This window comes from Pezoporus flaviventris, unplaced genomic scaffold (assembly GCF_033815535.1).
Source record: "Pezoporus flaviventris isolate CSIRO_AGI_PZ_B2104156 unplaced genomic scaffold, CSIRO_AGI_Pfla_v1 ptg000041l, whole genome shotgun sequence".
In the NCBI taxonomy this organism is placed as follows: domain Eukaryota; kingdom Metazoa; phylum Chordata; class Aves; order Psittaciformes; family Psittacidae; genus Pezoporus; species Pezoporus flaviventris.
In genome coordinates, this window is record NW_026892589.1 from 9095046 (window position 1) to 9110433 (window position 15388).

The 15388-nt window shown below is 48.7% G+C and overlaps 1 protein-coding gene and 1 long non-coding RNA gene across 2 annotated transcripts in view; one reads left to right on the forward strand and one right to left on the reverse strand.

Moving 5' to 3' along the window:
* MMP17 (matrix metallopeptidase 17) overlaps nucleotides 1-15388 on the reverse strand; it is a 61444-nt gene that overhangs the window by 13604 nt on the left and 32452 nt on the right. The window contains exons 2-4 of the mRNA XM_061466130.1: nucleotides 9036-9163; nucleotides 7103-7234; nucleotides 339-622 (exon numbers count right to left, since the gene is read on the reverse strand). Of these exons, the coding sequence (XP_061322114.1) occupies nucleotides 339-622; nucleotides 7103-7234; nucleotides 9036-9163 (544 nt within the window). The remainder of the gene's footprint in view (nucleotides 1-338; nucleotides 623-7102; nucleotides 7235-9035; nucleotides 9164-15388) is intronic.
* On the forward strand, nucleotides 10733-13027 carry LOC133275630 (uncharacterized). Its single transcript, XR_009745639.1, has 2 exons — nucleotides 10733-10867; nucleotides 11808-13027. It is a non-coding gene; the product is annotated as an uncharacterized LOC133275630 (long non-coding RNA).

Sequence of the window (15388 nt, forward strand, 5' to 3'; positions counted from 1 at the left end):
TACAGTCTCCTTCCAAGAGCTCCAACAGCCCGTAACTGTCCAACCTTTAATTGTCCAGGTCCCATATGAAATGGGGACCGAGGAGTTCTGCAACTGCCTATGGGATAGAGAGAAACACGGAGATGTCATTGAGGCTTTCAGGAGCACAAAAGGTCCTCGATGGCAACTGTTGTTATTTCACTAGCAAGGCTGGTTTCCCTCTCATTTCACTGAGGAGGAACCAGGAGAAGGTGCTGGAATCCCCAGGCTGAGGGTGGCCACACCACTCTAAGCACTGGAGCAGAAGGAGGAAACCGGGAGCCCTTGCGTTTGTCTGCAGCACTCCCACCCTGCCCTACCTGATGATCGGAAGGTCCAATACTCATCATCATCAAAATGAGTGTCTCCTGCCGTGTGATGGTCTCCGGGGAAGAAAGCGTGTGCCACTGTCCCGCCAGGCCCATCAAAGGGATAGCCGTCATTGTGATCTGCCTTGGAGAAGTCTATCTGGATGTCAGCGTTGTTACCGGCCACTTCGTGGAAGTTCAGCGGGGTAATGTCACTCCAGACCTTCAGGGCATAGTACATCAGGGCTCGGACCGTGTCGTGGCCCAGCTGGGACTCTTTTGGGAAGGTACGAACTCTGAAATAGGGAGGGCAAAAAAGGGAATGGGTCAGAAACATGAAACATCTCTGAGGACCACCTGGAAGCGCTCTGCGCGTAGCTGGCGCTTCACAGAGCATCAGTGAGGCCTCCAGAGCTCTTAGCACTCCTCCAAAGTGCCCTCACACCCTTTACAGATGTATCTTTAAGTCTCTGACTCACAACGGTTCCAGAGCTATGAGGATTTCAGAGGCTGAGTTTGGGTCCTCTGGAAGTACCGAGCCAGCCTTGTCCCACACATGTGAAACACAACCAGGGTTTGAATCCCAGTACCTCCCGATCCTGCCGTACCACGTGTCAGCCAGCCTCAGAACCACACTTAACTGCTGTCAATGCCCAGGGATGCAACCCTTGCCCAGCCTGGGAAACGCCAACGCCATGAATCCCTTTCCAGAACTTGCCCACTTTTTTCCCAAGCTCCCTTTCAGACCTACTGACAATTGTTTTCTCACCATTTATTCATTCCAAGGGCAACCCAAATATGCAAAGATTACTGACTTCTGAAGCCTTTGCACCACACACAGACCGATGAGTTTTCCTGAAACAAGCAGCAAGTCATTGCCCATTCCTATTACAAGCACACAGAAATCCAGTAAGGATTTGCTGCCTCTGTGTATTTCCCAGCATGTCTGCTGGGTGTGTAAAATATACCTTGAAGGCAGTAAATGCCAGCAATGCCCAAGCCTGCAATCCATAACAAAGAGGAAGAGAAAAGGATTCATTTGACGGAAATCTCATTCCAAATGCCTCCAGCCTATTGCCTGCAGGAGACAGCCTATCTGATGGAGCACTGCAGTTGAGAAGCTCTTACTTTGCTTCTTGGTAGAAAAAGCATTTGATGAGCAGGGGCTTACACCACTGCTGCACACATCACAGGGCTTTTATAGTCTCCCTGCAGCAGGACTGCATCCCATCCCCTGGTCCTCAGCTCTGCCTTGCCCTGGCAGAGAAGCCAGGTAGGATGAGCTGTGTGCTGATGTTTGCCCTGTAGCTGCAGGATTCAAACCTCCCTTTTGGTCTGAGCTGGAGTGAATGAATGTCAGCATTTCCCATATAACCAAGCCTTGAGAAAGAATTCCTAATACTGTTGGTTTAATAGAGCAGATGAAAACACAAATATGCAGCAGGGCACCTTGGCTTCTGAAAGAGTATGCTTAGATAATCTTTCAGTGACAATTTTGACCAAAATAAACACAATCCAGGAAAATGCACTGTTGACTGAGTAATTATTGACAAAAACCAATTCTGCTGGAAAATTCCTGACCAGCTCTGCCCCAGTAATAACAGATATTTTGTTTCTTGTGTACCCGCACGCCAACAAAAGCGATCATGAAATATTCATGGCTTGACAGATTTTTAAAGGCTGAAGCAACAATTATGATCACCTCACTTGCCCTCCTGCGTAACATAGCTGGGAGAGCATCGCTCAGCGTTACACCAGTCTCCAGCGCCAATGTGAAGCAATGACCCGACTAAACCTCTAGAGGTAATTACAGATGTCAGAAAGGGATATCACATCACTCAGGCTCTTCCTATGAGCAGTGATTTGGAACGTGGATCAGAGTAGGAACCACTCACTGACTGAGGTTGGATGCTCTTCCTTTCGCAGAGATTTGCATATACCCCATGCCCTCAGAGACACACAGCCCAAAGTGGTACCACCTCCTGACGTGGGCAAAAGAAGTGAGGGTTAAATCCAGGACACAGCAAACAGGGATTCATGAGAACAAGCAAAACCCTCACTAACAGTTTCTCCAAGGAGCTTGGGAACCCCATCCTAGAGACTGAGAATGAGAAAGGAGAACCAGGCAAAACACACACAGCCAGATGAACAGAAATCACTCAGGTATGGCTTTGCTGCTCCTAAACTGTTCTGGGCAAATAAAGACCTTATCTACTAAACTAAATTACTTTTAGTTTAATAGATAATTGTAGGGCTTCAAACAAAACACATTTCTAAAGAAGACAGCACAAACAGATACAAACAGTATGAGCATGCGATCAGAAAAGACAATTTTCAGGTAATTTTTAGTATCTGGAAGAGCCTGTTGCTGGTGTAAACCTCTACAGTACAAAAAAACCCATCCACCTGGTTTCCAAATATTCTTTAACTGTGCATCTTCATCTTCCACAGCACTCATCTGGATTTAAGTAAACCCTTCACTGCTTTAATCTCTACTGAACAAGGCAATTTACATACAAAACACAGCATGTTTAGTCCAGGAACTGTGACCTGTCTCCAAGATCTTGGTGCCTAGGGCGTGGACTCAGATTCAGAAACATTATGAGCTCCTTTTTCCTCTCCTTTCTTTTCCTTTCCTTTACCTCTCTTTCCAGCTGTAGAATGAGGATAAGAAGTCTGATCCCCCTTGTAAAAGGATGGTGGATGAAAAGCCCTGTCTACAGAGATAAACATTATTAACATTCTTCCCAAGCCCTGACTCTAGAAATGTTAGATGAAGGCAGAAACAGCATCAATACTTATTTTGCTTCTTTTAAAAGGTCCTGCACCTCTGAGCTGTCCCACATTCTGTTAGCATGCTGCAGGTGTAAGTGAAAACCCCCCATCCTTTATTCATTACCACTGTTATTTGTCAAGAAAATCCCATCAGGGTTTTTCAGTTCAGCATCCGATTTGATTGCTGGAGCTCTGCTAATTGTTTTCAATGAGATTAGGAGAAGACTATTACGCCGATAGGATGTTAGTCCCCGTTGTCTTACCCAGTTCCACTGAAGGAGGCACATTTCTAACATCATGCAGATGCAGGTGGGACTAAATAAGCTTCTTCCTACCTTGATTATTATTATTACTTGCAGTAAATGGTGCTTAGGTACCCAGCAGAGAGCAGCACTTCTTGGATGTCAATCCCTCCTGAGACACCTCTTACAGAGCTCCAATCTCAGGCACAAGCCTGATGTGAGTAATTGAAGGGAAAGCTCTCTCCTCCAGATGGTCCCTGTGAACCCACCGGGAAGCTGATGAGGACTGGGCTGCTCAGCCCCCTCCATCCACCCCACCAACACTGCCCTGCGCTGCGGGGTCAGCCACATTCCTCAGCAAAGCCACACGCTGGGGCACCCTGAGGAACATCTGTTCCCATCTCAGATGGAGCTGCACGAGGCAACGTCAGCCGCGCTGCTTGACACAGCTGAGAAGTACACGGATGTAAGTGACACAAATGGATGCCGAGGAGAGCATCTCTGCTCTGCCTTTAGAGCTCACCCAGGCAGCAGCACTGCCATGCAGACAAATGAAAGCTGACTTTCACCCAGCTGCTGCCAGCCCTTCACATCCCCCCTGAGTCCCCTCCTTTGCTTGTCCCATCCCAAAGAGCATTTGAGTCCAAGCTGTTTAATAAGCAGAGGCCAGAGAGGGCTGATCTGTCCCTGTTTGCTATTGAGGGGCACCCACAGCAATGCTTATTTTGATTTCTGGGTTCCTTTTTGGGTTTTGTCCTCCCAAAGAGAGAAGTGGAAGAGTGTTAGTATGAGTTTAGATGTATGAGAAATCAATTGTGGTTAATGAAGGTGCTCCTTCACTTTCTGCAGCCCTGAAACCACAGACATAAAATAAATGGTAATAACTACCAAACACAGCAGGATTGCCTGATAAACCCAGATTGATCTGGGCTGGGGAGAGAAGGGGGAACAGTTGAAACGGTGGCTGCTCGCTGCCTTGCTAAATGTGCTTCTCCATCTGCCCAGAGCCATCCATGGGGTGGCAACCCTGTCCTTGTGCTACCCCAGTGCCACAAGAGGAAAGCAGAGGGGATCTTTGCACCCTCCATCACCCCTATCCCAGCACTTTGCATGATACCAAATATTTTGGGGCGACAATCCTTCTCCTGTCCTTTACATGTATATAGTGCTAGGCAGCTCCCTGCATCCCAGGAATGGGCACCGATACAGAGCTAATCCATCCTGCAGAGAAGAGGTGGGTGAAATCAGACTTCACAACCAGTTTCTCAGTTTGTGAGAAGAGAGGCTGCTCCAGGGGTGCTGCTGGAGCATGGTACAGGGGTTATCCTGGCTGCACACCTTTACCCAGTAGTACCTGCCACCCCTCCACACCTCAGTAAAGCCACATCTTGGCTCAGGCAGTGGCACACCTCCAGTGCAGGTGGGCTCAGGATGCTCACAGCCATGGTGGGCAGTGACTGACAGACACCACTGCCCCCCCGCCACCTGTGTTTGCTCCAGCTCTGGCACCCCGTGCTCTGAGCATCGCAGTTCCAAAGACTGCAGCTTTGATGAAGTATCACCAGGGACTTGTCCTTACCTAAAGGTGGATGAAAGTCAGCTCTGTTGGGCACCAGGCTGAGATTTCAGCAAGAAAGGAAATGGGAAATGCAGAAAGCTTCAGCGCTTCCCCTGCCCCAGGGAGTTTGAGCCGCGCAGAGAGGGGGCATGGCCCTGACGCTGCATTCCCCATGGCTGCAAGGAGATGGTGAGCGCCTGGGAAGAGATGCCGGCTGTGAACTCCCCTCCTGTGGGGCACAACCAGAGGCAGTAAAGGAAAACGAGCAAAAGGAAAACCAGGCTGCAAACGCGAGGAGGAACTCGCTGCGCGCAGCTCCGGGCACTGATGCCAGCAGAGGGCATCCGCAGCACGCTCCTCCCGCATCCCAACCCTATCCCCCTGCTCCCTCGTCAGCCTACCAAGGACCGGAGTACCTACATACAACGCAGAAAACACAATAATAAAATCCCGTGAAAAGAAGATTTATATGCTGTAATATCCTGGAAACTTCCCGTGGAGATGAGGCACAGGAGACCGCCTGTGTCTGACGCTGTACCAGGATGCTGTACTGCGCGCTGTGCAGGATGCAGCCTGTACTGTTTTGCTCCCTGAGTGATCCAGCCCCACAGGCTGGCTGTACTCAAGGGGAAGAAGAAGAAAGCTGAGCAACCTATATGCCTCTATTGCTAAACACTGCCTCCTCCACCAGTGCAGATGCCTGTCCTGAGACCATCCTTCTGTACAGCTCAGCTTTGCTTACATGTTTATTCCAGCCTTGCAATTGTTCAGGTTTTTCTTTAATTTTTAAATGCATGGTTTGTTTTTTTTTCTTAAAACATTTCACCAATGTGTAAAAGGTAAAACAATGTCTCTATTGGTGGGGTTTCACAGCGCTTTCAAAAAAGCTATTTTAACCTCAAGTGTTGGGTGTAAATAAATACTGTGTTGGAGTTTCTATAATGATACAGCTTTCTGTTGGCTTATACAACCTCCAGTTATAAAATACAGCCCTTTGTTGAACAAAAGCCAAGATCTTGGAAAAAACTGAAGAATAAAAAGCAGAAACGAGTTTGTCAGGAGATGGGTTTTTTTTATGTCACGTATAAAACTGTCTCAGACCTACCCCCCTTTTTATGGCCCTCTTTGCTGCAGCAAACATGTTGTCCACCAGGACAGTCTGTCCCCATTTCCCTTCCATGCTTTGCTCCAGCCTGGGATTGAGGATGCTGTGCCAGGATTTGTCTCACCCAAAGGGATTTTCTCCTCTGGAATACGAAGTTTATTCCTCTTACCCATCAAGATGGGGCTGCTCAAGAGGGGAACAGCATTTCAAGAAGCTGAAGCCAAAGTTGTTTCTTACTGAAGCTGAATTAAGTTTGTCTTTTAGGAAAATAAGGTCTCAGAGGGAAGTGCTGGAACATGGACCAAATCCCTGGTAAGGCCACAGTTCAACATGTGTCGACAGCCACAGCCAAGATGAGATTTGTTACTGCAGTGGGAGGTAGACTCGCCTTAGGGACCATGTCAGGATCACAGAAGCTTATTATTAAAAAGGAGATCTCTCCATAGCATCCACATGTGTTTCCAGGATAGTAGGAACACCTTATGGTGGGATAATCTTTCTTGGAGGAACAATCCCTGCAGCACGCGGGCTTAGAGGGAGGAAAAATGAGTCCCAAAAAGCACAGGTCTTGGTGGGACAGGGATCAGCTTGTTTGACAACCCTGACCTGCAGTGTCTCTGGAAGCTGGACCAGAACTTCTGCATGGCACAGGTTCAGAGCGACCCGTATGCACTGCTCCCTGATGTCAAGGCGAATATACTCGGCCATGGAAAGGACTAGGAGAAAGAAAGTGACTCTATTACCCAGCAAATGCTGCTCCATCTGTGCAGAGCCGAGTCTGTGGCAGCTGCTTGAGAAACTGTAAAGTCCCAATGAGCTCAAGAGAAACGATGCTCTAACCATTGCAGTGCAGCAAAAGGCTTCTAGCTAACCCACGAGCCAAAGATGCACTATTCCCAGCCAGCAGCCAAGTGGGTCTGAGTCATCCCAAGGCTGGTTTCAGCAGGAAAAGAGTTCAACTAAATAGTCCATGGGGTCCTGGGAGCACATGTTTTAACACGTCCCTTGAAACTCATCACAAAGCCATGTTTAGCACAGGTCTGTGAGGAATCAGCCCTTTGCTGCAAGATTTCAGTGGGGGAAGCTGAATTCCTACCTCCAAGACAAGTTCCTTTTGCTCCACTTGGTGACAGCCTGCACGAATCGCTTCCTCCTGGTTTCAGTGGTGGTGAGGTCAGGCAGAGAGCAGCGAGGGGTCTTCATCAGCTCCAGCGTGGCTTCGTCTAGGGTGAGGAAAACCCCATAAACTCAAAGGAATGGTGTGTTATGAAGTCCTATAGGGAGACGGGAAGTGAAGTGCTAAGGATGCAGCAGCAGAACAAAAGGCAATGCCCGAGTGCCTGGTGGGGCACAACACTGGCTCCAGCATCACTTGTGGTGACACCGTGGGGCACTGAGCCCCCTCTGTGCACCCACCACCAGCAGCAATTCCTGCTGAAAGCCTGTTTCTTCATGCACCCCACCACCTGGGGCTGCCAGGAGGTGACACCCATGGCTGGGGGTTCAGCACTCGCTCTACCATTACTGTCAATGGACAGTTAGTGATTTCAGGAGAAAACACAACAAGTTCTCTCTTGTTTGATAGATCTCAGAAACTCGTGTGGAAACCACCTATGGCCAGATTGGATTATAGTTAAGAAAGTACTTTTTAAATTACTCTGTTTTGTCCTCTCTTGCTGAAGTCCTCTGGCAAAGCAGAGGCACATTCACCTGTAGATAACCTGTCTCTATTCAGCTAGGAGCTCATATTCCTTCTTGTTTATTTCTATAACTCAATGAAAACTTAAAGCTCCTGTTCTCAACTGCTGAAACAGACGAGTTGTTGCATTCACCCATTCTCTGCACTGGCTTTACCCCTTTAACACTGTTTTCAGACACAAACCACATCCATGACCTGCCCAGGGCAGCCCTCAGGCCTGTTCCAAACACCCCTTCCAAAACTGAAAACGCAAATGCATCTGTAAAGCCGTCCTTGCTCCTGGGCCTGCTGCAGCTTGTGATAAGGTGGAAGAGAAATAACTTCACATGCTCAGTTCAGAGCAGAGCGAAAGCGCCATTGATGGGATGCAGACAGTGTCTGTGAAGTGGCAGCTGCGCTGGGGGACCAGTGGAGGGCTGGTGGGGTGCTGGGATGGATGGACAGCCCCTCTAATAGGAACTTCCCCTTAATCCTGTTCCAAGCAGCGGAAGCAAGCTGGCCCCCAGCAAGGGGTCACAGCCGTGTGTCAGGGAAGAGAGGAGAGCAAACAGGCACCCTTCTGACAGCCAGGATAATGCTGGCTTTCTCCTCCCCTCAATGAGGACATTGATAGGAGTGACCTCAGCCAGCTGGGGAACTTGTGTTGCTTGATCCTGGCCTTGGACTGCTCCCTCCCAGCCACCACATCAGGCAGAAGCACTCATTGCCTTGTCCCTGCTGGCTGGTGGAGCGGGTAATGGGCTCTTATCTGGCCACAGGAGATGGGGGGGGGGGGTGACCAGGGAGCCAAGGAGACCCCTGCCAGCTCTGCAGGCACTTCATGGCTCTGCATATCATGGTCAGGAGTGAGCAGTGCTGGGGTGATGCAACAGCACCTCCCTCCCTCCCCTGCGCTGTGCCCCAGCAGCAAAGAAACCAGAATATCTATATATACAAACTGGGAGGCTTAATCAGGATTTTTGTTGAATTCAATTTGATGCTGCAGTGAAGGCTTTGAACAGGACACCCTATCAGCCTTAGTTTCTCTGTCTTTGTTATCTTTCAACACACCAAGAGCTATTTTAAGCACAACGGGATCCCCAGGGTATGTGGGTCTGGTGAGATAATTGCTTGCCTCAGGTTCTTGAAAGCACAAGGCAACAAAGCACCTGAGCCATGTAATTACTCTTACAGCTGCAAACTGGGCCGTATGTTACACCCGCCTGAGCTTCTCCTGGAGATGATGCTACTCCACAACTCAGTGCCACGTCTCCTTGTCCAGACCTGCAAGGAGCTGTCCCTGCATCCCTCTGCATCAAAGAAAGGAAGGACCATGAGCAACTGACCTAAGACCCCTGTCGCCTCGAGTCCCCCAAACCTCTGCATGGCAGTGATGGCCTTGGTGAGCTCCTCCTGCGTCTGCAGTCGTCCTGTGACCGGATCTGGAGGGGGCAGATACCCAAATTTCATCAGCCAGTCCTGTGAAACAAAGAGAATGGGGGTGAGGAAAGGAAGGGAAGGGGGTACAGACACAGGGAAAGATGCTCCTGTCTGTTCTCATTGGAAGTGTTTTTCCCATTTATGTGTTTATACCCAGCTTCCCCATGGAACTGCATGGTCTCTGCTAACGAATGGGCAGATCTGTTCACATCAATACTGAGATCTGGCGACCCTCATGCGTTCCAAGGGTGACATCCAATTCCCCCACACAGCTGCAGACCACCTCTGATGGCAGCGCAGCCCCAACCCTCGGGTCACACAGGAGCCTTTGATTCTCCTGTGCACACGGGCAGCTCCGACTGCAGACCGGTTGCAGTGAGGCAAGGAGAACTGCCCATGACAGGGGCCAGGTGATGCCACCTCCCTCGGGATCCCACTTCAAGTCCTAGCCCACAGAGGGTCCTGGGGTTGGTGCCCTGCTCTGATGGAGGAACCCCTCTGACCACGTGTGCTGGGCTTTGAGCTTTCTGCTGTACCCGACAGGCACCACAGTAAGGTCCCATAGGGGGTGAGAGGAGGGGTCCCTGTCAGCACAGGGAACACCTCCATGACCAAGCCATGACCCTCTGCAAGTCCCCTCATGTCCCCAGGCCGGAATGAGGGCTGTGCCTGCTCTACAGGTCCTTTCAGCCAATGTGCTGCAATGCTTTCATCCTGCTGTGGCATTGATGGAACTGCTGTGACCTCCGGCTGCTTTCTATCCACACATGGCTGGGGTGGATGAGCTCTGGGGGTGCAGTGCATTAAGGATTCAAAGAGCTTGGCAGCAAAGGCTCCCTTCACCCAGTGGAGACAAGCTGGGACACAGGGTTAAGGACATCCCTGCAGTCCAAGACCCCTCCGTGCACACTAATGACTTGATGCTGGCAGCGGGACTTGATGATGTTAAGGGTCTTTTCCAACCTAGAACGATTCTATGAGCGTGGCTTGTTCTACCTTGACCTTCACAACACTGGGGTTTTGATTGGGAACAAACCCAATCACCAAGTCTCCAACCCCTATCTGAGCCACGCAGCCATCCAAGACCCGAGGCAGATGACCTCAGCATTGACACAGAATTGAGCCCAGCCCTCTAGAGAAAAACACCATGGAGACACAACACACCAAGCTGCTTCCTTGGAGGCCACCATGTGCGGTGGGACCTTGGCTTGGTCCCTTCCCACCAGCTCCCTGGCAACGAGCGCTGCAGCTGCAAAGTCTCAGCTTCCAGGAACCTAAACACAGCCCCGACAAGAGCCAGTGGTTTCCCAGGGGTGCCATTACCCTTCCACCACGGCAGGAAGGGATATGGGGGCAAGGAGCATGAGAAAACCCTGCAACAGCCTTCCGCTCAAATCTGGTCAATGCTGAAAGTCATTCCTGGTGATGGATGGCCCTCAGCTTAAAATTGATGAAGAAAATGCCAAAGATCTCCTTCTTACACCCACTTTTTAAATGTCTGGCAAATCATATTCCTAAATCCTTTCTCACCTTCCTTCTCACTCCTCTCCCCTACCTCAGCGGAAGGATCAGCAAAGAATAATAACACCGCATGCAGGGAAAGCCACGAACACCTGCCCTCTGTTTTGTCTATCTGTATCAAGGAAGCATTGATCTCCTGAGCCTCTTGAAGAGTGATAATGATCTGGACTTGCACCGTGGTCAATACACCGCAAATATGTTGTAGTCAGATTAGTGCCACAAGTCAGTACCTGTGTCTCACGGCTTGGTGTTCCCTGAATGCCACAGCATCCCCAGCGCCAATCTGGCAAGCCAAATGGAATAATTTCACACTTACAGAGCTTTATGGCAGATCTCCCCACGCTTGGTGTGGTTCCCCACTGGGGAGGCGTGTTCTGTGCCAGGCTTCTCACCAGCAATTCACTTTGCTCCTCACCCTCCTTCATAGCTGCCTTATTCTAGTGGACGGTGTGCTATTGCAGGTAGAAAATGCAGCTTATCAGTGAGCCTATTTCTCATTGCCTAATGCAACAACATCAACCACCAACTTGCTAGGAGCACGTTAGTATGGTTGCAACCTTCTCTCATCGTAAGGCTGAAGGACAGGCCAAACGCTCCTTCCCCTTCTCCGCACTCCTGTTTGTTTCTTTTCATAGCAAAAACATTTGTGACAGGAATTAGAGGTACAATTCACCCCTGACTGTCTGTGAGAAATCAGCTGTGGCACGGAGCTCGGCAGCTGGCCCGTTGGCTGCTGGGGATGGTGGAGTTTAATTTGGTTTCTTCCCTGGCCATGGAGACAGTGTCATTTATCCCCTAACAACAACAGGGATGCTGCTGTGCTGGAGATGGACGCAGCTTTGCCCAGGCTCTCCTGGAGAAGGAGGTGGCAGCAAAAGGCTGAGGAAAGTAAAGGCACGGTGAGGTCCAGCAAAGTCCTCGTCATCTCTCGTTCTTAACCAAAAGTGACAGAAGAAGGACAAAACACAAGTGGGCAATCCAGAGCTAGATGGGACAAAAAGCCAGGTAGCACCAATCCTTCGCCTGATCTCCCTTGCAAGCCCTGATTTTCCTGCATGTGATTTTTCATCTGGACCATCATTTGTCATGCCTTACTCAGGTTCTCCATAGTTTTATAGACCTCTGTGATATCACTCTCATTCATCTCTTTTCCCATGTACAGGTTCTGGCTGGTTTCCTCTGTTCTTGTAAGCAAAGCTGATCCATAATATTGAACTTTCACATTCCACCTTTGCTGTGGCAGAAAATTTCATTAGGGAAAATGCAGCTGGACTTGGAGATGAGGAAAAGCAGCAGGAACTGTCTGGCTGCTAATCTGTGTGCCCTGCGAAAGCTCTTCAGATATTTTCTTGCCCTTCATTAGGACAAAAGCTAAACCTATAAACTTCCAGAAATGGAAAATAGGAAAACATTTTCCACTGAGATAACTTCAACTCATTCCCTTCTTATTGCCACTTCTTTTTTTTTAATTAAAAAAAAAAAAAGCTTTTTTTTTTGCCAACTCTCATAAGCTTAAAATGTTTAAATGAAATAGTGATTGGAGCCGAATGCTAAAATTCTTTGAACATATTTCTTGCCTGAGTTGGCACGATAAAAAGTTTTCCTTAAAAATCCGCTGTGCTAAATGAATTGACCTAATCCCAGGAGGAGAGGCAGCTTCAGCAGCTCCCTATTTTAAAAGGAAAAAAATTGCTTCATCACAAAATTCAGATTGAGCCAATGACCTGATCATCTTCCAGCTCCAAGATGAGCTGGGAAAGAGCAAGGCTGCATTACATGACTCATGCTATGGGCCAGGGTATGTACCTCGGTCTGGGGCTCAGGGGATCACAGCCCAGTTTTTGTGGGAATCACCTCATTGTGCCTCTGGCCCCCAGTTTCTCATCTATAAAATACTTGTAATGGTATTTCTTGGTCTCCCATCTACTTGTCCTGCTCACTCTGAACTCTTTAGAGCAGCCTACCCCCTGCTTTGCTTAACCCCAACTGTGGGGGGCTCCTAGACTGGACCCAGCCAATGTGTTTCACTGCCATCACCAAAAGTGGACCCACGCAATGGACTTCTCTAGTGCTGGGAGTTAGGAAAGATAGGCTTGGGGAAAGTTTCAGGGACTGAGCAAAGCCCATGAGGAATCCTCTGATCCAGCTCCACTACTGAGCAACACAGAATGAAAGGTTTCCCACTGTGCTCAGGGTCAGGACAAAAACAAGAAAGAAAGAAGGAAGAACTGCACCGCCTGGCAAAAGCATCCAAAGACACCCATCCATCTGCACCTCCCCTCCTCTGCACCACATAAACACAGCTGCCAGCAAGAGCCCTCACACTGCTGAGTGCTCCCATCCCACTGCGGGTGGTACCCAATAGAGGAGGTCTTAAAGCAACTGCTTCAAAGCAGTTTTTCTTTGATAAGGGACTATGTTAACAGTGATGCAGCAGCATCGCTCCTCCACAGAGCCACTCTGTGCATGTGTCTGGAGACAGATTGCTCACTTGGTTGACTAAAAATAAGCTGTATTGTTGTTTTTCTTGTCTGTGTTCCCATACTGTTGTGGCACAGTGTAATGGAGGAAAGCCTACTTCTTGCCTTAAAAAATGGTTCACAGAATCCAAACTGCAGAATTTCTTTCACTTTTTTCTCTTTCGGAGAAGGCACAACGTGAGGAAAAATAGCAATGAAGTCCTCTCATCTGCAAACAAACCCTGCCTCAATGCTGGACTTATTTAAACTCCTTAACCCACTTGTATGGAATACCAGGAGGCAACACTGCTGTGGCAGCAGCCAGGGACTGGGGCTTTCCAGAGCAAAGTGATGACCCAGAGCAAAATGCTGGCTGCAGCAGCAGTGAAGCCTCTGGTATCACTTATGCAGGGCCAATTTTCAGAGTAAAATGGCAATTTTATTTCTTTCATCAACCCGCTTCCTTTGTATCAATACCCTTTTGTCCTAGAACCTACTTATCTGCATCACTTTAAAATAGATCTAGGTATTGTCCCTCTTTTAGGGAGAGATTTATGAGCTCTGCAGGTTTGCTTTTACAAATATTAATATTATATAAGCTGATGGGCTTATTCAAGTGCTACAGGCGAGAAACAGGCTCAGTCAGCAAGTTTTCTTCCTGAGGATTTCTTTTTAAGAGTCATAGGCTGGTGTTTACAGGAAGACAAACTAGTTCAGGATAACAAGGAGAGGATAAACAGGATAAACGGCAAAACAGAAAGCAGGATAAGCAGAAAAACTCCACCCAAGCCAGTTCCATGCTTCTGCCTCCTCTTGCATTATTATAATGACCATGCTTTTAAAGTTTAGCCCCTAAAACCAGGGTCTTTTTTTTTTTAACCCTCAATGTTGCATAAACATACAGAGGGAAAATACAGCCTTAATCCTGCAGTTTGTAGCACTCCCTTTGCTCAGAGGTGTAGATAGCTATTCCCAGTTTACTCAGCACATTGCCAAGCGGAGAGAAAAGCAGAGCATTACTCCCAGTCACTGGCTCCTCTGCAGATCCCTATTCTGGACCCTGAGCTTTGCACCAGCATCCCAGACTCACAGACTGGCTCCATTCCCATCCCACCAATGCTGTGTTTGAATTCCTGTCCTTGTTGACAGGGGTGCAAGCAGCACCCACAACACCCTGCCTAAGCACTGCTGGTGGTGACATCCATGGGCACCTGTCCCTGCTCCATGCCACGGCTACTGGTGCTGCTCCAGACACCTCTTTGCAACAAGGAGCTGCATTTGCAGTGATCTGCAACAGTTCTCCAGAGACTCTTTGGGTGTGCATGGAGAGGATGCCGGTATATCCAAATTTCCACATTTTCAGGGCAGTTCCAAGCTTGCGCAGAAGAATTTTTTTACTCAAAAGATCCATTTCATTAACAGCCCCTGAAAAGCTTTACCAAACCGCACCTTTGCTCATTAATCAAGCTACAAGTTGCTTTTATGCATATGAAAAGGGTCCCGTCATGGCTGAGAAGCTAAACCCAAACCTGACCTGCCCTGCCCTTGGCTTTCCAGCAGTGCAGCTCCAGTGATGTCCCTTCCCACTGTGCCCAATGTTCCTGGCTGCAGCAGGAGCACAAACCACTCCAGCACCCTGCTGTCCACCCCAGATAACCACAGAGAAACAGGCTTTGTTTTTGTAAGGTCACCCACCAGGGAAAGACCTTTGCAAGCTCCCTTTCCTGCTGGAAGTCCCTTTATACCCTGGGTGCAGCCGTGCTTTGCACACGCTGGGGAAGAGAATCCAAGCAAATTATTCAACAAAATTAATGACCCAGATTGCTAAAATAAAGCCACAACTCAAACATCCGGAACTAATTTCCAAATTACACTTCACTTTATCTCGGCAGCTACCCTTAAGAACAGGCTGGAAGCTTACAAAATAAATATGAAAAGAGAAGGCACCACCCCCAGCAGCTCGATGAAAGGGAAATTGCTTTTGGCTCTTTGACTTTTACTCCCAAGTTTTCAAAGGTTTACAGTAGTAACATTTTTACACTCATTTTCCCTGAGATCAAACGACCTCAGGAACAACGCCCGTTAATTACAGCAGCACATATGGAGCTGCGCTGCGATGCTCCGAGGGCAATGGAAAGGCCTTTGGGCCATGCAAAGCCAATAATCCCCTTCCGAAGGTTGCCACGCACCTCTCTAATGAGCTATTGCTTGCACGGAATCAGCTGATTAATTCATTAGCAGAACAAACTGCAGTCTGGATTACAACCAGGGTTTTGGTGGATGC